Source organism: Panthera tigris, chromosome D2, assembly GCF_018350195.1.
Source record: "Panthera tigris isolate Pti1 chromosome D2, P.tigris_Pti1_mat1.1, whole genome shotgun sequence".
Taxonomy (NCBI): Eukaryota; Metazoa; Chordata; class Mammalia; order Carnivora; family Felidae; genus Panthera; species Panthera tigris.
The window spans coordinates 31,906,588-31,930,762 of record NC_056670.1 but is presented as its reverse complement, the minus strand read 5'-3'; the positions used below and the strand labels follow the sequence as shown (position 1 = coordinate 31,930,762).

Here is a 24,175-nt window from a genome sequence, read left to right as displayed (position 1 = left end):
GAGGGTACTGGGGACAAAGGCCGCTGGGGGAGGTCAGACACAACCTATGATGATTAGGCAGGCTGCTAAGAGGTAGCGCATTTCTCAGGCTGTGTGACAATACCCATCCTCTCCAGAGGGGAAGGGGAGAGAGGAGAAGAGACTTTAACACTGGCAGTCAAGTGCAGCTGACCCTGGGACGCGGGGTGCCTCCCCTACCTACAGGGCCCGGTGCTCTGTGAGTCAGAGGGGAAGCCCCTCCCGCGGGGCCCTCGGCGAGGAGGCAGTTCCCCCCACGGCCCCCCGGGGGCGCTGCGGGGGAGGCGGGGTGGGCCCTGGAGCAGCGGCTCTCGCTCTCGGGCGCCCAGGGCGCTCACTCTCTCGGCACTCACTCGACCGGAGGTTTCTCGGCTGGCCGTGTCCCGCCGCTCCCGGAGCAGCAGGAGCTCCCCCTGCACGCCCGCGGTCCCGCTCCGGCCCCCGGGGCTCCAGACGCCGCCGCCCGACGGCGACATGGGCGTCCCCCTAGTCCCGGAGGCCGGTGGCCGGCGTTGGGGGCCTGTGCTCCTCGCTCTCTTCCTGGCTGCCTCCCGAGGTAAGGTCGGCAGGAGCCTGGGCACTGGGGAGGTGCCCCGGGAGAACAAGGGGTGGGGGAAGGGGTCGCAGGCAGCTGGCGGGCGCCCCCCCACCCTCAGCCTGCGCGTCTCCTACCTGCTGGGACTGCTGGGCAGGGGCCAGCAGCTCCCTGCCAAGTGCTCTGGCTGGGTACATCTGCACGTTCTGACAGCTGCCCGAACTGCTTCTCGCCTGACCCTTCCCTGCCCAGAGAGCCCCCGGGCAGGAGCAGCTGCTGCAGGGCAGGAGACAAAAACGGTGGGGACAGCCCCAGCATTTTCTAGTGGCTGCCACTGGCTTCTGACTCCTGTGGCCTCTCCCTGCCCCTCCAGCCTCAGGGCTCCAGGATCTTACTGGGCGCAGGGAGTGTGGTACTCTCTGCGCCCTGTTCCCTGGTGACACTCCCGGTTGACCCTTGGGGGGCACTGGTCCACACCCAGATGTGGGTGCCCATCGGGTCCTTATCCTGAGGGTCTGGTTGCTGAGAGTTGAAGAGTCAGCTGATGCCTGGCATCTGGCTAAGCTGCAGCTCAGGGACTGATGTGGGGGCACCGGGGAGAATGTGCGGGCATTTCCCCAGCTCACCCGTGAGCCCGTTCTGGGTCCTGGGATAACTTGTGACATCTTTTTGGTCTCAGTTTCCTCAGAAGCCCTACACCAGGGCGGCACCACTTTCTTCTTCCGAAGTCCAGACTGTCACAAGTCCAAGTGGAATCTTGGCTGGGGCTCCTGGGGGTAGGGCAGAGGTCGGGGTACCCACAGCCTGGCCCCTGGCTCTTGCCTGCCCAGCGCCGGAGTGGCTGGATTTCAAGGGAAGAGGGGGCCAGCAAGCAGCCTGTGAACTACACTTTATGGGGAAGGCCCAGGGAAAGCTTGAGTCATGCAGGGAGTCAGGGAGGCTGGAAGAAGGTGGGGCACTTGGCACAGGGACCCGGTGGGTGTGTCAGAAGGAGAAAGGAGGGGGAGCACAGGGGAGGAAGGAGAGGAGGGAGTCTAGAGGACCTGGAATGTACCTCCCAAACGAACTGCGTGCCTGCAGGCAGTGTGTTATCTCAGCATTTGGAGGCTGGCCTCTGATAAGGAGGAGGGAGCCCACACCCCTCCCCACAGAGCTGCCCAGCCCTGGCCTGGATACTTCCAGGATGGCGGTGGCGGTCTCGGCACCAAGGCCACACTGCATGGCAGGACGTGGATTCCAGAAGGAGCAGGGCATGGTGGCAGGCAGGAAGGCCAGCACCACACCCCCCAGAGAGCACTTGCCCCGCCCCTTTCGCCTCAAGTGACCTCAAGAGGCCCTTCTGTTTTCTCACCCCTGCCCCGCGGCTGCTCTCTGTTTAGCAGCCCCAGTTTGGGAAACTGAGTTCTAGAGAACAAGGCATAGGGGCCCACCCTGCAGAGTAGCCGGTAGCAGAAAGGCTCAGCACCCCTGGCTTCATATCGTCTACATAGCCAGAAGCCTTCTCCCCTAGTGGTTCTGGTACTCAGCTTGGCACCCCCAAGGGCCATCGCTTCCTGGGCCCGGCTCACGGCAGTGATTAGGGCTCTAAGCAGCTTTCCCCTAAAAGGGGTCAGAAGCATTCTCTTAACTTTGAACTACCCTGGGCCTCAGTAGTCTTAACGGTAATATGGGCACGGTCGTGAATATTCACACTACCCAGTACGCTGTGCAACATGGGAGTGAACAGACGGAAGGCTTGGTCGCAGGCACGGTCAGAAGGGTCTGTGAGTTGGAAAGACCTACTCCCTGGCCTGCTGAGGTGCTGGGTTGCCTTGGGCAGGATTTGCTCAAGGTCAAAGCCTCCACGTCTGGGAAGGCAAGATGGGGGTGGCTGGCGTAGGCCTTTTTTGTAAGCTCCCGGGGTTGGGTCGGCACCGAGGACAATGGGGGTGGAGAGCAGGCTGCTCAGAAGCCCAGTAAGAATTGAAGATGCCCCTTACCTGGACCCGACTCAGGGTGAGGTGGGTGGAGGGAAGAGCTAGGACCCAGCAGACCCTAAGGGTGGCAGAAACCCTTCCTCCCTTATGGGGACTCCTAGGACCTGAGGAAGCTCTTGTCCTCACCATGTCCTTATAGGCTAGTCCAGGAGGCCCAGACACCGGGACTAGCACAGGGAAGTGCACCGAGGCCAGGGAGGGGAGACCCCTTCTTCCCCTTCGTGGGAAACAGGACTGCAGGGTCTTGTTGAGTAACCCAGTGGCGCAAGCCTCTGACACAGCAAAGGTCAGCTCTTAGGAAATCCTCTACCTTCTGTCCAGAGGCCCCGGGGTGGCTCTTGAGGCCGGCCATTGGGCACAAGGGGGCATCTACCCAATATTGGGGACAGCCAACAATACCAGCGAGTCCCTTGCTGAGCTGGGCCAGCTGTTCCTGTTTCCTCCCCCAAGCAGGGCAGAGGTTCCCTGCTGGGGCCTGACCTTCCTGGGAGAGGGCGGCCCAAGTGGGAGGAACAGCTGGGAAGCTGAAAGAGGCCACCTCCCTATATACATGTATATATGGGTCTTCACCCTAGTAGATCAAGGGAAGGAAAGAAGGGAGGGCTCCTGGGTACCCATCTGGCCTATTGGCAGTGACCCCTTCAACCAGCACTGAGCCCCACATACTGAGCCTGAGGCCCCCCGTTTTAGGTCAGCTATTCATCCAGGAGCAGTCTGGCTTCACCTGGGTGGGGTGAACCTGGGATTGGCCATGCCGCGTGCCATGGGCTGCGTGCCACCCTGCATGGGGATGGTGAAGCAAGGGACCCGAAGTTGTGTGCCTTGCATGCTTCCCGTACAGCCCCGTCCCTTAACAGTCTGGCCTTGGGAGTCAGCCAGAACTAGGTTCAAATCCCACGGTGGCCATTGACTGCTGTGACTTTGGGCCAGTTACTCGGTACCTCTGAGCAAGTTCCTTCATCTCTAACATGGGACGATGGCAGCACCTCCCTCAGAGGGCTGCTGTGAAGAGTCAGTGCACAAGCTCAGCACAGCACCCGGCACCTGGGGAGCATTAAGCTGTTTCTTGGCTTTCCGAGGCCGCATGCCACTGGCTCTCCGTCTACGTTCCCTGCTGCCTACAGAGCCAGTAGAGAGCCCAGGGTGTGGGAGGGCGTTGACCGATTTCACTAGGACTGGACTCGAAGGATCCTGGAGGTCTGAAGGATGCACCGGTCCAGCCACCTGTCGGCACCTCTAAGTGTTTAAAGCGTGAAATGTCCATGGAGGTACCCGTAGATTCTCTTAAAGGTGTTCTCTAGAGATGGGGAATTTGCAGCTTCAAGGCAAGACCAGATCGGGGTTTGCCTGTCTCACTGGGATCTTGCAACTGATCTTTGCAATTAGCCTATTTACTGTGGCTGACTGTCCCCAGAGAGAAAGACAGTGGCTGTCGTGCCCATCCATCATTCAGTAATGAACTTGCCGTGCTTCTGCCCAAGCAAGCCCGGTCCTTTGAATGTTCTACACAGGATGCTATTTCCCATGGAGACCTGGGTTCAAGTCCTGCCTCTTCTATTCACTGTGGGACCGGTCTCTTTCCCTGAGACACGGGCAGCCTGGGTGCCATGGTTTCAGTGAGGCTGCCCACCCCCTTCTGAAGGGTAGTTCCATGGTGGTGTTTCCCGAGCTTCCGTCATCTGCTCATTACCTTTGGGATTTCTGCAGCATCCGCCAATCGTATGTACTTATTTTTTCCCCCTCAAATCAACTCATTCTTTTCCTTGAGTAAATCGATTTGAAAAGGAAACTTTCTATCACTGCCACCAATGGAAAGCCAGTATCGCTTGCCATAAATAGAACAAAATCACACGAGTACCTAATAAGAACACTAAATAGGAGTATTAAATTCTAGTCGGAAACTATCGTCCGGGGGAGGCTCTGAGCCCGAAACCGCTGTCCCTTGTTTAAAAAAAAAAAAAAAAAAAAAAAAGGTGGGGGAGGAGGATAACCTTCTCTCTATGTGATTCAATGTTACGCCACAAAACTAAAAGTAAAACTGTCTGTGTTATAGTTGCTGTTGTCCCCTCCCCTTCGCCGCAGAAGCAAACTCGCCACTGTGAGGAGTTATAGCTGGTGGCAGGGGGGCAGTTCAGCTCCCCCAGAGGAAAAGAAAGAGAACAGTACTTCCCATCCTAAGAGGTCAGGGCACAGTCGGAGGGCTTCTTTGGGCCTTTTCCAGCCCCGAGTTCTCCCAGCCCCTGTTGCCTTCCTCAAATAAATACAGTGTCCAAACAAATACAGGAGCTCCAGCTGGGTCCTCTCTTACGTTGAGGCCAATTAGCCATCCCGATAACAACAGCAGGGACGGGGAGAGGGAGGGAGAGCAAGCTGAGCCTTCACCGGCCAGGCCACCTCTCCCTCTACAGGAAGGAGATGGGGCATCTGGTCAGTCCCGGGCTACCTCCTGTGCAAGTGCCGGCTACCTCGACCACCACGGAGCCGCCTGCAGTGAGGACAGGGTCCCCAGAGACCGGAACCTGGACCTTAGAGAGTCTTCATAGCACAGGCTCTTGGGGGAAGCTGGCTCAAGCTGGTATTCTGGGCCGTACACAGTCATCCTCAGGGAGGGCCTGGGGGAGTCTGGGAAGGAGGCATCCAGAGAAGCATCCACTGGCAGGGCGTCTGGCCAGCCGCCCGCGCCCTCTCCAGGGAGGCGTGCTGGCCAAGAGCCTCCAGCCCCGGATGCATGGATGCTTTCCCAAGGTGCTGGAAGTGCTGCTTCCTCCAATAGAGCCTGGCTTCCCCTTCCCAGACTCCTTGGTCTGATGTGAATGGACACTTCCTGCGGGGGCAGGTATCAATAAACACATCTGAGATGTCCTTTGTCCTTGCTGGCCACAGACCTCACGGCTCAGCCCCCCGCACCGGGGGCACTTCCTCTAACTCAGCACTGGCAGACTCAGTCCTGACTGGTCCTCGACTCTGTTTCCCTCTGTGCTCCGCAGCTTGATGAAGACAGAACCGAGCCTTTCCCTACACCCTCCAAGGACGGTCCTGGGGAACAGGGCCTGGCAGGGAACTGGAGACCAGTCTGTCTGGTGCTCCTTCTGAGGGTGGGGACCTGGCCTTTTGCGCCTAGCACACAGCCAGCCACAGCAGAAGATCAGTGACTGTTTACTTACAACCCGTCGCAGCAACTGGACAGAGTTCAGCTGTTTGGGTTGGGCTTCCCAGGCCTGACTAATCAAGCTGGGGACCCACCTCCAGAGGCTGGGGCGTCGCCTTGGCAACCGTAGGCTAAACTCATGCCCCGTCAGGGAAAATACACAGGCCTGCCCACACCCACACCCATCCCGTGCACACCCACAGGGTTTCACGAGGTGCCTGCTGGATGGAAAGAGGTGAAGTCACGAAAACTAGCATCCCGAGATGAAGCCCTTCTCCCCTGGACTGGAACAGAAGCTTCTACAAGAGGCTGAGGTTCCCACAGCTAGAAAGTGCAAGAAGCAAGCCTAAATTCTGAGCGGACATCCCTTACGAAACTCTGCACCCCCGCGGCCTCTCTTGCCTTGGGCCTGGCTCATGTTAGGACCTCGGTAAATATTTGTGGAATGACGGAATGATGTTTTCAGTTTAGGTCTGAGGCAGCAGAGCAAGGCTGACTGGGTGGAAGATGAGTAGGTCATCTGAGCAGCTGGAGAATGAAGCTACCTGCTTCAGGGGTGGGGGGTGGGGGGGCTCTTCCTTCCTGCAGCAATGTGTCGGAGGCGTGGCTCTCAGCCTCACCACACACGGTTGGGTGGTCCTGGTGAAGTCACCTGACTTCTCTGAGTCTGTTCCCTCACCTTTATTGTTTTTTGTTCTTTTTTACAAAAACATTTATGTTTGGGAGAGTGCAGGCCGGGGAGGGGCAGGGGGAGGGGGACAGAGCCTGTGCTGACAGGCTGACGGCAGCGAGCCCGATGGGGGCCTTGAACTCACAGACTGCGCTGAAGTCGGAGGCTCAACCGACCGACCGAGCCACCCAAGTGCCCCTGTTTCCTCACCTTTAAAGTGGGTTGATAATACCCTCATCAGGGTGTATTATGAGAACTAAGTGGCCCATTTCTTGCCCTGTTCCTCTGCCCTAAGGAAATACAGCCCTTTTCTCTGGCCACAGACTGAAAGGCTGGACGACTCTCTGAAAGAGCTGGAAAGGGCTAGGAACATGGGAGTCTCTTGAGATGAAGAGAGGGAGGCACAGAGGAAAGTGGGACCTGCCCAAGGGCATACAGCAAGGACAGGGCTAAGTGGGGCCTGGGGCCCAGGGATCTGTCAGACCAAGGTTTTAGTCCTGAGACCTGGAATTTTCCAGGTTCCTAGCAATCTTCCTCTAGGCGCTTCTGCCTCCTTAACCCAGTGACAGGTGGGGACCGGGGTGGGGCTGGGCCCCAAGAGCAGCACCATGACTGGATGGTTCCCACCTGGGCACAGGCTCGGGGCCAGGGCCGTTTTCCTGTCTCATATGCTCCCGGCCACCCTGGAGCCAGGGGCTTTCCTCCCCACCCACTCGCCCCAGGCTTTGACAATGACCCAGGTGTCCAAAAGGCTCTGCTCCTGACAATAAGCAACATCCTCCTGCCAAATAATTATAAATCCAGCTGTGCTATATATATATATATATATATCTCCGATAACACATGTGCACGTGCAGTTGTGGATGGCATGGATGTGTGCATTATTTTCCCCGACTCTGTGCCTTTGAGCATCCTCCCAGGGACAGGCCAGCTTGAGTCTTAGACACAACAAACGGACGCTTCCCACCTATCCCCTGCCGCCCCCAGGACAAGATCCCGTGAACCCTTAGCCCACTGCTCTCTGGTCCTTTTGCTGAAATTGAAGACTGTCCCCCACCCCCAAATCTGAATCCCCTGCAGCTTCTCCTTTTTCTAAAAGGGGAAGAGGTCCTCTGGGGAGTGTCGGGTGTTGGGAATTGAGCAATGTACCACAACCCCCTCCCCTCCCCTCCCCTCCCCTCCTCTCCCCCCGCCCCCCGCCGGTCTCAACAATTCTCTGCCCCACTGTGGGTTTTCAAGGAAATTGCTTCCATTGTTGAAAATCTCTCCCCAGTGCTGTCCAGGCAATTCTGTGCTCATTGACACCATTGCTTGGACCCTGAGAGCCGGGGAGTGATGCCCTGCTGGCCGCAACCCCGCCCCCCCCCTCCCCCCCGCTGGTGTCCCCCCTGGAGGCCTTGGTGCTTGCTCCTACCCTGCTCCACCGTCCCCCGCCCCCCCCCCCAACCACCGACAAGCTACCTCCAGCTTTTGCCCACATCTCAGCCCCACCCCATCTACACCTCTGTCCACTCCACAGCCCCCAGCCCAACGTGGCTCAGCTCTGTATGCCACTTCCTGCTTCTGTCTCTACCTCTAGTCCGCCTGGCCCCCTGCAGCCACCCCAGACGCGCCCGGCCCGGCCTCTGCTGAGCCAGCTCTGCCCACAGCCTGCAAGGTGTGTGTGCTCTTGGCGAATGCTGCTGGATCTGGACCTGGCTCCCGGCCTTGGGTTCTCGGGGATGGGGGTGGGGTCGGGAACAGGGAAGATGGGGTGCTAGCTGGGAGAGGTGCTGGGAGGGGGTGCCCAGCTGGGGCCTGCTGGAGAGAGGGGGAACACAGGGCAGGCAACTCCTTGGTCTGCTCTTTGAGTGGGTTTTTTTTTTCTTCGGAGTGCCTGGGAGGGTCCCCTCCTTAGCTACTCCCCGCCTCCATTTACTGGCACACATAGTTCGGTGGTGACAGCCACCACACAGGCCTGTGAGGGGGAGTCAAGTCACTTGCTGTGATCTTCAGTGAATTATTTAACATCGCTGTGCCTCGTCTTTTCTCCTCAGTGAAGGAGAAATAACAACACCACCTACCTCCATAGGGTTGTTTACGCCCATAAGTAGGGAGCATTGCGCAGGAGACATGCTCTTTCTTCTGCTAGTTCTAACTAGATCGGGCTTTACCTGAAGCTTCCCACGCTCCAGGTTCTGAGTCTATACCCTCTGCCGCACTTCAGGCAAATCACTTTTCCCCTCCCGGGCCTCTACGTTTCTGCCTGAGGACGAGATCAGCATCTTGCCAGGAAGTTCTGAAATCTCTGCTCACCTTGGCCAAGATTGTCCATAAATCTGGGGCTCTCAGACAGGACTCCCTCTCACATGTGTATGGAGTGAGTGGGAGCATCTAAGCGTGCGTCTGTCCTCCTTACTTTCTAGGGCCTAAAACTCCACCTTGCAGACATAGTCTTCGGGGCCATGGCTTTGCTAACCCCCCACGGTCTGCTTTCAATGGGCAGGTACTCCAAGATTGGATCACAAGCTGTTATCAGTCATTCACATCTTAGTGGGAAAGAGTTTTTGAAGCTGGCTTCTCCATTCTATTCTGCAGAACTATTTTTCACTCCTAGGAAATGTTTCTTGACTTGCCAAGACGAATTAGAGAGCTGCCTAGCTTCCGCGTAGCAAGCACCAACTACTAGCAAAGTGCTGCAGGGCACTTCATGTAAATTATTTGTTACCCTTGCCTCAACTCTGGCAGGTAGAATTTTCCTTTCTGTCTCTTAGTGAGGAGTCTGAAGCTCAGAGTCTAAGTGACCCCAGCTACCAGACTCCAGAGCAGGCTGGTCCAATTCCAAAGCTACACCAGGCTGCCCTCCTCCTGACGGGGCAAGGCTTTCAATTCTGCTAGTGGGTCCCAGGCTCTAAAGGCAGGGAAGGGGGTGTCCGCAGGAGGAAGCGGCATTATCTTGATTCAGGCAACGGCAATGAAAGAGACATTCCAGTCTGGATTCCGTACACATATCCAAACTCTCCTTCCCTGTCTGCCTGACTTAAAACAGCCCTTGACATGCCGATTAAGATTCAGATACTGCTGATGTATAATAACTGTAGCTATCCTCCCTATGTCCGCAGAGGGCATTAGAGCTCACATTGTCGTGTTCTCTTTCCCTCGCTCAGGCTTCTCACAACCACGTGAAGTAGCGAATGTTTTTCTCATGACCACATGAGGAAGGTGGGGCTCACACAGCTAAAGGAGCCGGGCCTCCAGCCCCAGCATTCTGCTTCTGGGGGCCAGTGCTTATGGGAGTCAACACGGTTAAATGCCGGGGGATTGGGGTAGGGTAAAGAGGACCGGGGGATGGCTTCATTTGCTTATTGAAAACAAAATGAACTAGGAAATATTTCTAAGAAGACTGGATGGCAATAGGCACCTGGATAAAGGGACCTTTCATGATTTCCCTGTCCCTGTCCCCGAGACCCCTGGGCTTTTCCTCACCACCTGGCCCAGGGTACCCTCTCTACTTGCTAAAGTCCTATCCGTCCATCAACCCCAAAGACGCTTCCTCCTTCCAGAAGTCTCTTGACCATCCTCGGGGCGGCTGTATCTTCCCTCCTCCAAGTGCCCTGAAGGCTGGCACTGGTTTGCCCTTTAACCTGTGGGGTGTGACTTTGCCAGGAATGCACGCCCGGTCTACCCAGCTAGGTCACGAGCTCCCAAGGGGAGGCCACGTGCTCGGCATCCGGGTGAGATGTAGCACCGGGCACAGGCCTCACACACAGGCGCTCCATTAGTGCTTGTGATGGGGACGTGGGAAGGCAAGACCAGCCCCCGGAGAGGGAAGGGCCAAAGGTGCTAATGGCCCCAGAAGGGTGGTCAAGGGCCGCCATTCCCACACAGGCTTTGTGCTCCTCATCCTGCCTCCCACCCGACAGCACTGGGCACGGAGGCTGGACGTGCCGGAGGCCCGTTGTGAGCAGAGCCACAGTGCCTACCGTGGGGGTGGGAGGAGAAGGACGCACTGGCTGGGCCCAGTGTGCTGCCTGCTCTCCTACACCTCGTCCAGCTCTCCAGGGGTCAGGGGCATCCCTTACCTGGAGAAGCTCCTCCTCCCACACAGCCCAGGAGGGAATCAGGTTCAAGAGCTAATGAGGGAGCTGAGGCCCAGGGAGGTGGACTCACTTGTTGGGGCCTGTGGCTCGGGAACCTACCCGGGGCTTGGAGCCCCAGGCCAAGGTTCTTCCCCGCTCTGGGGGAACTGGGAGTGTTGGCGGCTCGGAAGGTACAGTCTCTTGTCTCTCTGAACAGGTCTGGTGGCGGCCTTCAAGGTCGCCACACCGTATTCCTTGTACGTGTGTCCCGAGGGCCAGAACGTCACCCTCACCTGCAGGATCTTGGGCCCCATGGCCAAGGGCCACGACGTGACCTACTACAAGACGTGGTACCGCGGCTTGCGGGGCCAAGTGCAGCTCTGCTCGGAGCGCCGGCCCATCCGCAACCTCACATTCCAGGACCTTCACCTGCACCACAGCGGCCACCAGGCCAACAGCAGCCAGGACCTGGCCCAGCGCCACGGGCTGCAATCCGTCTCCGACCACCATGGCAACTTCTCCATCACCGTGTTTAACCTGACCCTGGTGGACAGCGGCCTCTACTGCTGCCTGGTGGTGGAGATCAGGCAGCACCACTCGGAGCAGAGGGTCCACGGTGCCATAGAGCTACAGGTGCAGAGAGGTGAGGGCGTCCTCTGTGGGACAGTGTGGGGGGGTGCGGTCACTGCGGGGGGTGGTGTGTGCGCCCCTCCGGAAGGGTGAGCGGGGAGGAAGACGGAGTGACTCTGGGGGCGTGCTGCTGCGCGTGTGATGGTGCGACCGTGGGTGATTTTGTGTCGGAGACTGTGTGATCCTATATATGGGTGGCACTGGCACTCCGGGGACGTGTGCGAGACAGGGTGGCCATAGTGTGTGGAGCTGTGTGGAAATCTCTGGTCGGTGGGGTGTGATGGACAGCAGCGTGTATGTCGTTCTGTGTAACGAGAGGAGGTGTACAAACGTAGGCTGGGATGTCACTGCTCATGAAAACATGGTGGTCATGGAATGGGACCGGGGGTTTGAGCTGGGGAGTGTGTGTGTGTGTGTGTGTGTGTGTGTGTGCGTGTGTGTGTGTGCACGCGCTGGCTGGGACAAGCCTCCCTGGCCTCAAGCCCACCTAACCAACCCTTCTCTTTGTTCCCACAGACAAAGAAGCTTCACCCCAGTGCATCTTGTACCCACCTTCCCCCAGGGAGAGTGAAAGTAAGGGACCACTCTTTTGGCCCTTCTGGGTCCTCTGTTCTCCTCTGTCCTCATCTTGGACCCAGGCCCCGTTCCAAACTCTGATCTCATCACCCCAAGCCCACGGGACCCCCGTCCTTCCTCCTTTTCTGTTGCCCCTCCCTTCTGCTTTCCCCTTCATTGAAGCCAGGTGGCTGTAGTCCCCAGAAGCCTATTCCCCTTCCAAGGCTCAAAGCCCTGGGTGGGGTGTGCCCTGGCAGTGACCTTTGGCCAAGTGCCTCCCATGACAGGTGCTGGTGCCACAGGCTGTTTTCAGTGTGTGCCTCTCCTGCCCACCAGCCCTCCGCCACCCGGGACGATGACAGGGCTGTGGGGTTCCTCTTGGCTTGCACCTACTTAAAACTTCCTCGTTCTGTGCATGGGGGAGGGCGGACGGAGAGGCTCCAGAAGGGGAAGAGATCTACCTTTCCTAGAGCTCTTACTATGTGCCAGGCACCGTGCTAAGTCCTTTCAAGTACCAGTATCGCAGCGGATTCTGATAAGAACCCTCTGAAGTAGGCGGCACCATCTTCGATTTATAAGCATGGAAACAGATGCCCAGGGAGGCACAGCTGGGCTGTGCTCACTCCACCTTCTCCCCCGCTGGAGGGATGCGTAAGGCAGTGGGTGGCAGTCAGCCCCCTGGTGTTTGCCCAGAGAGGTACCCTGTGGAGGAAGGGGGCACTGCTGTAAGGGATGTGGGGGCTCCCAGAGGCCAGGAAAGAATGCCCAGCAGCTTCGAGACAGCAGGCAAAGGGGAGACATCGCCAAAGCCCGCCTCAAGGGTCGCGGTAACTTTCTACTCACACTGCTCTTTTTTGAACCGACAGTTTAGCCAGGAATTAAATTAAAACACACATTTCGGTCTGAGCCAGACCCACATCGAACTAAGGAACTCTTTGGTTCAAGCCCCTCTCCCTGCACACCGCAGCCCTTATGTGTCGCCTCGGCACTGAGCCACTGCTGTCCTCACTTCCTCCACTGGCAGCTCCCCAGCGAGGGCGGACGACCGTGCGCACGAGCATACTGGACGGGGCGAGCCTCACCTGGCCGGACCCACGAGTCTCTACTTCCCCATTGCTCCTTCCACTCTGAGCAACCCTCCAGTCCCGCTTCTTCCTCCAGGAGCCCCCAGAGCTCCCTTAGGGACCGTCACCTCTGCCACTGCCCGCGGTTCACTGATGGTGAAACTGAGCTTCAGACAGGTGAAGGGATTGCTCCCAGTCCCTCAGCCAGAGCGCCTGATTCTCAGTGCGCAAACCCTGCCTGGGGGCCAGGCCGTCCTACCCTCTGTCAATACCAATTTTCTGGAAATTAGTTGTATGAATTGAAGTCCTGGGGACACAGACAAGAGATGCCAGTGGGGACAACAAAGAAACCAGGTACAAAATAGAGAGGGAGCAGAGGTTTGGTTCATTTCTCTAGACTCTAGAAAAGGAGCTGTGGGAATTAAGGAAACAGAGGTCACCTGGGAAACCCTAGGTATCTGGCTGGCAAGAACCCAAGGGTGAGGCAGAGCCTTGAACTTGATGGTCTGGCGTGGGTCAGGGCTGGGCTCCTCTGCTCTCAGGTTTTGACATTTGGCTGACTCTCCAATTCACAGGGATGTGTGGCTTCTCTCTGGCCCCTGCCTCCCTGAGCTGCTGTCCACAGTGACCTGGCCCCCCCAGGGCCAGAGGGATGTGTTTACTTCTGTCCTAGCTGTTGAGAGCAGGGGGGTGGCTTTGATGGCCTCTGCAAGTCCCTTTCCGATCCCTTTCCACACTCTTGGTTCTGGAGGTCTGGAGACTATAACTGGCGGAGTGTTACCGCTAAGGTGGCATGGGGTCAGATGCAAAGAAACCCAGCTGTGCTTTTGGGTGCAGTGCGGAGGGTTTGGACAGCACTCCCTTTCTCTAGGTGTCACGTGTCCACTCAGAAATGGGAGCGAGGGTGTCCTTTTCCTACAAACAGGGAGGCAATCAGCGTTACCCAAGAGGCTGAATCAGGGATCAAAAACTCAAGCGCCCCTTGAGCCGGGGACCTGGTGAGTCAGACAGTAGGGAGGGGTGGAGACTGTGGTGGGCACCCAGCTGCCAGCCTGTAAGTGCAATTCCAACTGCTGCATGCATGGAGGGGGCCTGGGGCTGCCAGAGCCACTCCAGTTTCAAGCACAGTCAGAAGTCCAGATTTTACATAAACTCTCTATTTTATTTTTTAATGTTTGTTTATTTTTGCGAGAGAGCAAGCAGGGGAGGGGCAAGAGAGAGAGGCAGATACAGAATCTGAAGCAGACTCCAGGCTCTGAGCGGTCAGCACAGAGCCCAATGAGGGGGTTCGAACTCACGAACCGTGAGATCATGACCCGAGCCAAAGTCAGATGCTTGACCGACTGAGCCACCCAGGCGCCCCATGTCTCCTGATGGTTTAGAAACATTTGCCTGGTGACCCACGTGCTTGGGTGGGCCTCAGGGCTGGCCACTGGGTACTGCCCTCCGTGCTGCCTACCTTTGGAAAGACCCTAGTCCCTGCTCGCTCTAAGACAGGTGTCCCACGGCCAACCTTACTACCTGATCTGCTAAGGATGCTTCCACCCTGGGCAGCTCTGAGTTTTCCTGATCTATCTGCTGCCCTGTCTCCTAATGTTCTTTTTGGAAAGTGTGGGGGTAGCTGGTTAGGAAATCCTCTGAAAGCCCACATCAGTCTGAGGTCGGGGGTGGGGGCAACAGGAGGGGAGAGAGGCTGAGGCAGTTGGTCCCCAAGGAACCCTGAATTGCTGAGGGGCTGTATGGCTTTTCACTGAGCCCAGGGAAGCGGGGGCACTGAGCAGCCTATATCTCCCCACAAAGCCACCTCCTTGTCCCCCTGCACAGCAGGATGTTTGGTTTGCTTTTGTCCAGCCCCCTCCTGGGGGAACCGGGCAGCCTGACCAGACTCCCTCCTCCCCTCTCATACCTCCCTACCGACCCACAGGGTACCAGCAGGCTCTAGACAAGGAGGCACTGCTGAGCAGGTTGGGGGTTGGGGCTCCCATTGTAGCGTGCTATGTAAAGGTCTGGCACAAGTCTCAGAGCTGGCCTGGCAGCTGTCGCTGCCAGTGCCTGATCACCTTCCCCATGAGCCAGGCTCTGGATGGCTACCAAGCAGGGCTCCCTCCTCTCCTGCCCAGGTACTGGCCATGCTTGGCGGGAGGGATGGAGAGCTGGGGCTCTGCAGAAGAGCCCTCAGCTTTGGAGGACAGTTGGGCCCACACAGCTGTCCCCAGACCCGTGCCTTCCTGTCCTGGCCTCGACTCTTAGCCCAGGTTGCAAAGAAACCAAACCCTGATCCCCTAGAGTGGCCCCAGAGGGGGATCTCTGCCTATGGACAGGAGTCAGGCCACGGACAGGGAGCCACCATGAGTGAGCACCTGACTCACCTCACTGAATGTGGCTTAGTACCAGTCTGGACACCTGCTCTGGTACCTAGAAAAAGAGTGCTTTGTAACTCGCTTCTCAGTGCCCGCAAGAAGGTCCTGTGCCTGGGGGGCTAGAAATCCTCAAACGTCTAAATTGTAGAACGTGTCTACTTGCAACAGTCCACATCAAAATGCAGCCTTGCCAAGATCTGCAGGGAGCCTGCTTTAATGTGAAGTTGAACTTGGTTTGTAATTAGCATAGCAACTGTTCCTGTACCAGTGGGTATGTCTAAAGTGCCTGTAAACAGTTTGTTCTCTTCCGTGGTATGAACAAACCCCCGGAAAGCTTATTTACACCATCAGGTTATTTAGCAATACAATGAGATAAAAACAGCCTTTATTCCCAAATAAATAGTGCAGAGGCAACACTGAGACCACAGCCCGTCCACCTTCCCAAAGCTCCCAGGGCCAAGTGGACACCGTGACAGGGTATCCCAGCCCATATTTTGGGAAGGGCTAAAATCAGGAAAAAAAAAAACGCATTTATGCTGGTTGTGGTTTTGAGGGCATGTCTGTTCCCAGCTAAACTTCTGGAGTCAGCAGATGGGCGGAAATAAGTCAAGCCTCTCACGCTGTTGGTGGGATCGTGAAGCGGTACAACCTTTGTGGAGGGCAATTAGGCAATACCCTAAAAGAAAATGCGCCTACCCTTTGGCTCAGCATTTTCACTGCTGGGAGTTTATGTACAGAGGTACTTGCCCAAGTGAGCGAAGATGTGGACACGAGGAGTTCGCTGTTACGTTATTAGTTATGTTGAAAAATGGAAGTAATCTACATAGCTACCCATAGGGGACTGTTGCAATAAATTCTGGGGTGAGCCCCATGATAAAGCCCTAGGCAGAACGAGATAGATCTCTGTGTGATACAGAGATGTCCAAGCCATGCTCAGTGGGGAAAGCGATTGTCATGAAAAGCATATATACACGTATATATATATATACGTATATATATATATATATGTATATATATATATATATACATACATACATGCAGTCACACAAGGAGCAAATTTAGGTTACACGTGAGAAAAGCATGGACAGTGACTGTATCTTTGCAGGGGACCTGGGGGGAGGAAGAGGAGGGAACTTCTGAATATATTTTAACTTACAGGTTTTTTTCTTTATTTGTAATTTAGGAAGTTAAACAATTTTATTTTATTTTTTTTATTTTTATTTTTTTTTAGGAAGTAAAACAATTTTAAATGTCAGATCAAGGATTCACATTTTTCCAGTTCTCACCCAAGTTTCCCCCTGTGACTTTCATGTGCGAGATCACTTCTGGAAGCTGTGTCTAGAGCTGAGGGGTCTCTCGGGCTGAGTGGGGCTTTTGTTTGTTTGTTTGTTTGTTTTTATTGTGGTACAACATAGAGAACATAAAATTCGCCATTTTAACCACTGTTAAGCATGGCATTAATTATGCTTACGATGTTGTGCGACCATTACTGCTTTCTACCTCCAAAAGTTTTACAGCACTTGGGTTCCTTTTGACCTTGAACTTCATGGCATGGGGTCTGTGAAGGGCCTGCTTTCCCTTTACGGGAAACAACCTGTGGCCCAGGGCAGCTGGACTGTCCCCAGGGGGCTGGGATGAAAACCCTTTTCTCTCTTCCCTGGAGCTGCCTCCACTGTAAGCCCCTGGTCTCATTTCTGTGTGCCCTAAGCCCACTTGGGAAGGACGCATGGGGCTCTCTTTGAAAGGGGATCCCCGGGCCTCCTGTGCCTCTGCAGGTCACTGAGGGTCTGGCTGTGTGGCCTGGGTAAAGCTGGGTCCCCCTGCGGCCTGGCCTTCCTTTGCTGGGCCTCAGTTTCCCTTCAGGAGGAACAGGGGGAACGGGGCCTCACCTTCCTTGGCCGTCTCTCTGCCTTTACAGGCATCACGGCTGCTGCTGTGGCTACAGGCGCTTGCATCGTGGGCATTCTCTGCCTTCCCCTCATCCTGCTCCTGGTCTACAAGCAAAGGCAGGTGGCCTCCAACCGCCGTGAGTATCCCTGCCTACCTGGGGTGGGTGACGGTATGAGTGGTCGGCCCCAGCCCCCAGCCCAGCCTCTGGGATTAGCAAAGAGGCAGGCACATTTCCTCTCTGTTCCGGAGATGGAAGCTGCCATAGGCCCTGCAAGGAGATGGGCTCAGTGGTAGAGGGAGGAGGGGACCCAGGTGTGCCATTTGGGGGACCCGAGGGCCCACCAGCCCCCTACGGTGCTGGCTGGGCACTCACAAAATATCTGCTGAATGAGTGAATGACCACATGGAGTAGTTTAAATGGGTTTATAAAAATGCTGCCCCTTGGCGATCCTCTGGGGACCTGCTTTAAAGTCTGGGTAGGCTTGTTTTGCAACTAGCGGAGCAATTGTCGGGACAAAGATGACCTTTGGATGATCGGAACTGAAAGGGATCTCGGAGATAACAGTTCAGTTCTTTCAGCTTATAGCTGGGAAACCTGAGCTCAGCGGGGTTAGATAATTAACCAAATGTTATGCAAGTTAACAAGCGGCAGAGCGGGGACTCAAACCCAGAGCTTCAGCTCATGCTTTTTCCAGAGAATATAATCCCACCCTATCATCAAAATGCTCACCAGCACGAGCGTCCTGGCCACCAACCCCTACCTGGAAGGGTCGCTGTGCTGGGTGCCACGCCAAGGTTGTTATATACCTTCTCTCGCTTATTCCTCATCACAACGCGAGGACTTGGTCCCACAATTGTTCCTACCTTGCCACGGAGCAAACTGAGGCACAGGGAGGTTCAGTAACTTGCTTAGGGAACCTCACAGTGAGTAAGCAGTGGAGCCAGGCTTCAGGTCACGGCCGCAAACACCATTTCACCCTCCTCTGTGGTGACAGTGCCCCTTGCCCTTCCTCTGACCCCACCCATGAACCTGGGCTAGTCTGAGTCCTCCAGGAGCAGGAGGCTGGAGAGTCCTCTGCCCTGGCCCTTGCATCACCTCCCCCACCTCTTCTCCTCTGCTCGGCTGCAGGAGGGAGCTGAGCGGGGCTGCTCTGCCACCAGGTGGCTTTGGCTCACACCTGACTTCCTCTGGCTGGACTGTAACACCTCGAGACCTCTGTCACCCGGAGCCCCGCAGTGGCTCACTCAGGGGCTGTGACCGCCTTTCCCTTCCTCGCATATTCTTCTCGCAAACGACACCATGGCCTACCTCCAGAAGTACCCCGGGGTGGGGGTGGGTAGGGGGCAGGTAAGGGGGTTGTAGCAGAAAGAGGAACCCGGGGGCCCAAGCAATCACCGTGGGGCTGCCAATGAGCCTGTGCTCACCCGTGCAGCGTTTTCACGGAGGCGAGGAATGGACGTGGAGGGAGACACGCTCAGCTCCCAGATAAAGAGGTGCTTTCTGTCCCCCTTAGTTCAGACCACAACGCTGCCTCCGTCAGGGAACGGGAACTGGAAAACAAATTCTGGGCATTGGCTGGGTGCAGGCCCCAGGCCCGAACACCGTAGGGGTATCCTGAGGACGCGAGGGAAGCCTGGGGTCGGCCCCTAGTATCTCCTATTCCGTGTGCCGGGACGCCTTGAGTCCGAGCTGAGGGCTCTCCAGAGGAAGGACCGGGATGGGGCAGGTGGACCGGACGCCGAGGGCTGGGGTCAGTTCTGCATCTAGACTCTGGAGAAGCCCTGCTGCTGGAGCCATGGGAACAGAAGTCACCGGGAGATGCCAGGGGTTGGGCCACAAAGCAGAGGCTAAGCGCCCGGGGGCGGGGAGGAGGGGGGGGGGGGTGAGGGGGTGGGGCGGCAGGTCAGGGAGGAGACGGGGAGCCTGCGGTCGCTGTGGGCAGGGCGTGCTCAGGAGTGAGCCACACTCAGCGAGCCACAGAGAAAGGGTTGGGAGCACTGAGGTCAGCAGCTTGCTGCGGAGGCTGATGGGTGTGGAAACCGAGCCAGTGTCAGATGCTCTAACGTGGGGCCAGAAATCCCTCCCCCAAAGGGTGGAGAGGACGAGCCCAGGGAACGCTGGGCACCTGCGCGAAGCCTCGCGCACAAAGGCATTTGGTAGACAGCAGCCATGATTCCGAGAGCCGAGATTTTAGGAACCTTTGTGCAACTTCCCTGTGTGTTCTGTGTAGCCACCTCCCCCCCCCCCCCCCCGCCCATGTTTCCCCACACTGGTCGTGGTAAAGCTCTTACAAATGAGAAGCGTATCGGAGCTGCGAGGAAGAGGGAAGTTGGGGCCACTGTATCTGGTTGGTGGCCAGTGTCGGGGTGGGGAATCCCAAGAGTGGGGCGGGGTGGCAATAGCTTTGGAGGAAGAGCAGAAAGTGGCAGGATGTCTGAGAAGTGATGGGGTCTCGGGCCCCCAAGCTTCCTCTAAGAGATGTCACCTCTAAGGCCACCTACAGGTAACACGGAGGATGGGCCAGAGAGGATCAGGAACCCTCCAGTTTGGAACTGACCTTACACCACTCCCACTCAGCAAATCGTGGTGAAAGACCAGAGCGTGGCAAAAGTCCAAACAGGCAACAGCCAATTCAGGAGTCAGGCCTTTGGTTGATACTTAAATCCGGAAGGTCTCACGACCCCTAATCGAGCCATAGGAGAAAGCATTGGCTGCCTCTGGCCTCCTCGTGACAAATGTTGTCCTTTATACTTGTGAAATGCAGCCCAAGTTTCATCTATCACTGGTTAAAACGCACGGCTCCTTGAGGCCTCGCTTGCAGGATAAACACCAGAGTATGGGCCCCCAGAGCAAACACAAGTGGGATCCAGGGCTGACCGTGGCCCGGCCTGGTCTTGCACCAGTTCCTTGAAGGGCATCTGTCAGTGGGGGGCAGGGATGTTGTCTAAGGAAGCCTTTCCTTTGTGACGGCCTTGTCTGTGTGTCCCTAGGTGCCCAGGAGCTGGTGCGGATGGACAGGTAAGGCCCATGGAGACCTTCCTGAGAAACCTTCCTGCAGCTGCTTGGGCCCCGACTCAAAGCTCGGCAGGCTCTCTCTCTTCTTGCCTCTCCGCAGGCCTGTGGCTCTGTAGGGCAATGTCTATACCCAAACCGTGGCTGGAATTAATGTAGAAGGGAGAGGGGTAACTTTTAACCAGGACCGACTCCTCCCTTCATAGGATCCTTTCCTTTCTCCTCCCTGATAACTGGTTGTACCGTGACAGGGCTCAGAACACAGACATGGCCTTCCCGGTCCTCCCTGGGCCCTGGGTCAGCTGACAGGAAGGACAGCTGTGCAGCAAGGTCCCCATATAGCCATGTAGCACAGTACTTACAAGAGCACCTGCTACTGAGGCCAACACATCTGTGCTGGTTGGCTATTCTCCCTGCCACCCCTCACCCAGCAGGCCGAGCTCTTGATGCTGCCTGGATGAGCCAGGCACCCACCTTTGGGCCTCCCTGTCAACTGGCCAGGGTGGGGGAGGAGGGAGAACAGCTGAACTGGGGACAGACACTGAAACATGCAAAAGAGGACAGCACACCTGGATGTCTTTAGAGGCTGTCCTATTCCCAGTCACGAAGAAGGAAAGGGAACTCCTCCTTTCAGCTTAAGACAAGCCTTGGGGACATTCAATCTTAATGCCATTAACTCTACTGACCAAAGAGAAACCTGTCCCCAGATTCCTGAATGTCCTGAAAGTGTCTCTGACCCTCGGGTTCCCGGCTACGCCCGGGGCAGATGGTCAAATAATAGGGTAGAGTTGGGATCAGATGCCCTCGGCTCAGAGAAGATGGGAGAGTGCAGCCCATGGCCTTTTCTCTGTGGCCCTGGACCCTCCCTTCCTGCCGGAAGAGGGTGCTGAGGCCTGGGGTGCGAAGGCAGGTGAGGGTAAGGAAGTGGAGGAGGGATACAGGCAGGAGGGCAGGGGGCCAAAACCCAGGTAGTACAACTGACTGATTCAGCTCTGATTTTCTAGCAACAACCCTCAAGGAATCGAAAACCCTGGCTTTGAGGTCTCTCCGTCTTCCCACGCGATGCCAGAGGCCAAGCCCAGGCCTCCACTGTCCTACATGGCTCAGAGGCAGCCTTCGGAGTCTGGCCGGCACCTGCTCTCCGAGCCCTGCACTCCTGTGTCTCCACCAGGCCCTGGGGATGTTTTCTTCCCAACCCTCGGTGAGTGCTTCTCAACCCTTGCGGCAGTATGGCCCGCAAGGTCATGACCTCCCCATGGCCTGCAGGGCACCAGCCTTACTCCCCTCCCAGTCTCATGGTGTGGGATTAGAGGATGGAGGAGAGAGGAGCCCCTCATTCATTCTGCTTCATTCTTTTGCAGACACCGTGCCTGACTCTCCGACCTCTGAGGCCATCTAGGCCAGCTGGGGCCAGTGGGCGATCGTGGCTGGGCCTGGGGCAGACGCATTTGAGGTCAAGCCGGCCCTCTGAGTGGTCCCTTAGCCTTGGCCCTGGTTCCCTCCCTCCTGCTCTGAGCCCAGACTCTTTGAGATACCTCTGATGGCCAGACCCTCAACTCCTCTGGGTGCTACATGGCAGCAGGGAGAAGGTGTTGGATCCCTCAGTCCCTGTCTCAAGGATGGTGGGGTGCCGGGATCCCACCCAGAGACCCGAGATTCACCAGCTGCAAATGCCAAAAGGCCTACATCCTAGAAGCCCAAGAATTTTCAGCTCTGTGGCAGCTTCCTCCCCTGGGACAGGAGTCTTTGGGACCTGACAACACAGAGGGGACACGATGGGCACTGGGCGGAACTCTCCCCTACCCAGTGCCAACCTGCCAGGCGTGAGATACAGGACAAGACGTGGAGAGACTCCTCCCTGCCGTGGTGATCTCGCCTCTGCTCATCTGTCAGACTCCCTCTTTGTAACCACAGGTCTCTGGGGCTGGGCCTGCCTGCCTCCGGGCCATGGGAGCCTTCCCCCCGCTGCCTGCTACCAGCAGCCTCCCCCAGTAGCTGGCAACGGGTTCAGCAAATCTGGGCTCCCCTTGCCTGCCCTCTGGTTCCCAGAGTTCATTGACCGGGGTCCCTGAAACAGGAAGTGCACATGGTGGCATGGTGGCCACTATGGGCTAACTGGCATCTTGGGTAACGGAGGCCAGGCAGGAGGTTGCAATACCCACTGTAGGGGGTGGGGAGGGGGAGCAGGTGGAGCCTGCTGGGAAGGTGAGTGGAGACGCTCCACCTCCCATCCTCCCTCCCCCCTCTAGTGCTCAGTGTGCTCACTACAGAAGGTGACCACATACTGTATTGTCGCAACTGTGACACTCTTGAGTGTGAAGAGGGAGTCCTATTAACTACACGGGCAACACGTGCAAACCCGGTGAACGGACTGTAAGAGCTGGGTTTTAATCCCTGCGCTGCTTCTAGGTAGGGGTGCCTGAGGCCCGGGGAGCCCTCCTCCACCCACCCCGGTCTTCAGTGTTCTGTCCCATTTAATCTGCTGAGTCTTTGCTGCAGAGTGGCCCTGTCAGGTGGGCATGTACATGGGAGGGTTTGTGGCAACTCTGCTCTGGACCCTCTGCTCTGTCTCCTGCTTCAGGGCATATGCCCTGGATTTGTTTTATACACACATACAAGGGAATCCTTTGTGGAATTTCGATTAAAGGGTTTTAAAACATGGAGAGGAGCGGGGGGCCTCTGTATACTCTGGGGTGGAAACAGGGAGGGGGACCCACCAGGGGAAGGGGCGAGTTTGGGCCGTGTAGGGGCCCGGGCACTGCACTGAGGAAGGCCTTCATCCCCTGGCAGCCGAGAGCGGCTCTGCCGAGCTGGGTCTGGGTACTGAGAGCCAGGACTCAGAACCCGCTGGATCGCCTGGGGCGGGGGAGACAAGAGTGGGGGGTGGAACAAAGGAGCAGCTCTAGGCTCTCCAGCAGCAGCGAGCCCCCAGGCCTGCGGGTAGAACCAGGAACCCCCGGATGCACTGCACTGCTCCCAAACTCCCCGGTCACGCCCAAGGACATGGGCCAGTGTGGGTGTCCTGCGATGCTGGGCATGGGCCTCGAGACCGCAAGGACACCTCCAGTGGCCAGAACCTCAAAATCCTAGCTCCTGCTTTGTCTTTGGCGGGGGGGTCCCTCTTCTAGTCCTGCTGCCAGGGACCCTCAGTGCCAACTGTCACAGAAGGAGGGTGCTGTTCTTACAGCTTGTGGGGGCCCACGAGGCAGGGATGGGCAGGGTGACACCTGCTCAAGGCAGAGCAGGGCTGCCCCCAGGATTGAAGGATAAGCCTACAGACCAGACTCCCTGTCCCCCAGCTCTGAAAGTGCTCCTGCCCCAGGGCGGAGGCCAGTCTGGCCCAGCCCCCGGCTTCTGACGTCCAGGCACATATAATTTCTAAGAATTTGGCTACCAGACCCCAAGCATGGCTGCTGCTATGTGGCGGGAGAGAGGAGGCCCCAAGCAGAAAGCCATCACACTTCCTCCCCAGTTTCCTCCCGCACGGCCTCCAGCTCTACTTCTCCGGACCCTTACAAGTGAGCACATCTCAGCTTCGTGGTTTCCTGTTTTCAGTGAAATTTACTCTGAGCTCCAAGCTCCATCTGCATCCATGACCACACGCTCCACCCCCAAAGGCCCTGTGGCGTCCTCCCTGCCAGCGAGGGGAGGCAGGTCTTGGGGCTGGGTAGGCCTCCTTGCTTGCCTGGGGGTGGGTGGTGCCCCTAGAGACACCTGCCCTGGTGGCTGCTTCAGGAAGTGCTCTGCGCTGAGGGCCTCAGGAGCACGGAGCCGGGCCGGGGCCTGCAGAGGTCGGGTTGGCCTGCCCCCCCCAGCCTGGGCACTGCCTCCTGGAGGGGGCCCTCCTGGGTGTCAGCTGGAGCACTCCAAGGCTGGTCTCACTGTGTTGGGGGCTGGGATGATTGTTCGGGCAACTCTGGGGACACAGCAATGGGCGGAAAGGGAGAGGGGTTGCCAGCCAGGATGCCGGGCGCAAAGGCCTCCGAAGCAGCGGGCACTCAGGGCCCAGCTTCGCGTCGTGTCCCAACCCCCCGAGAGCCCTGGCCGCCTCGCCCTTTCACTGGGCATTCACTGCCCCTGCTCGGCACTGTTGGCCTCTCTTTCCTGCATGGGTGCTGTGTCTCCCTCACGATTCCGTGAGTTCCAAAAGGGCGGGGGTCTAGTAACGGCCTGTCCTTCGGGCCCGGTTGCGGAGCTGACAGCTGAAGCGTAGCCGCGGGGCGATGGGCTGAGCCAGGATGCCAGCATCCTATTCTTT

At 57.2% G+C, this 24,175-nt stretch overlaps 2 protein-coding genes across 3 annotated transcripts in view; one reads left to right on the top strand and one right to left on the bottom strand.

The window, feature by feature from the left end:
- The window catches only part of CDH23 (cadherin related 23), a 365,372-nt gene that overhangs the window by 40,820 nt on the left and 300,377 nt on the right, over window positions 1–24,175 (bottom strand).
- Window positions 338–22,580, top strand: VSIR (V-set immunoregulatory receptor). 2 transcript variants are annotated; one of them, XM_042960120.1, is made up of 8 exons: window positions 487–574; window positions 5,881–6,107; window positions 10,623–11,048; window positions 11,552–11,608; window positions 16,933–17,040; window positions 19,896–19,923; window positions 20,922–21,118; window positions 21,279–22,580. In XM_042960120.1, exons 3-8 carry the CDS (start codon window positions 10,718–10,720, stop codon window positions 21,314–21,316), a joined length of 759 nt encoding a protein of 252 aa, XP_042816054.1. In that variant the 5' UTR covers window positions 487–574; window positions 5,881–6,107; window positions 10,623–10,717; the 3' UTR covers window positions 21,317–22,580. The 2 variants fall into 2 exon arrangements, with proteins under 2 accessions (XP_042816053.1, XP_042816054.1); XM_042960119.1 differs by lacking the exon at window positions 5,881–6,107 and having other exon boundaries at window positions 338–574.

What these genes read in the sequence shown, in the direction of transcription:
- VSIR (XM_042960119.1), top strand. Translation starts at nt 493, where the DNA reads ATGGGCGTCCCCCTAGTCCCGGAGGCCGGTGGCCGGCGTTGGGGGCCT. An exon ending in AGAGCTACAGGTGCAGAGAG is followed by an intron (nt 11,049 to 11,551) that starts GTGAGGGCGTCC and finishes TTGTTCCCACAG; the next exon opens with ACAAAGAAGCTTCACCCCAG. An exon ending in TTCCCCCAGGGAGAGTGAAA is followed by an intron (nt 11,609 to 16,932) that starts GTAAGGGACCAC and finishes CTGCCTTTACAG; the next exon opens with GCATCACGGCTGCTGCTGTG.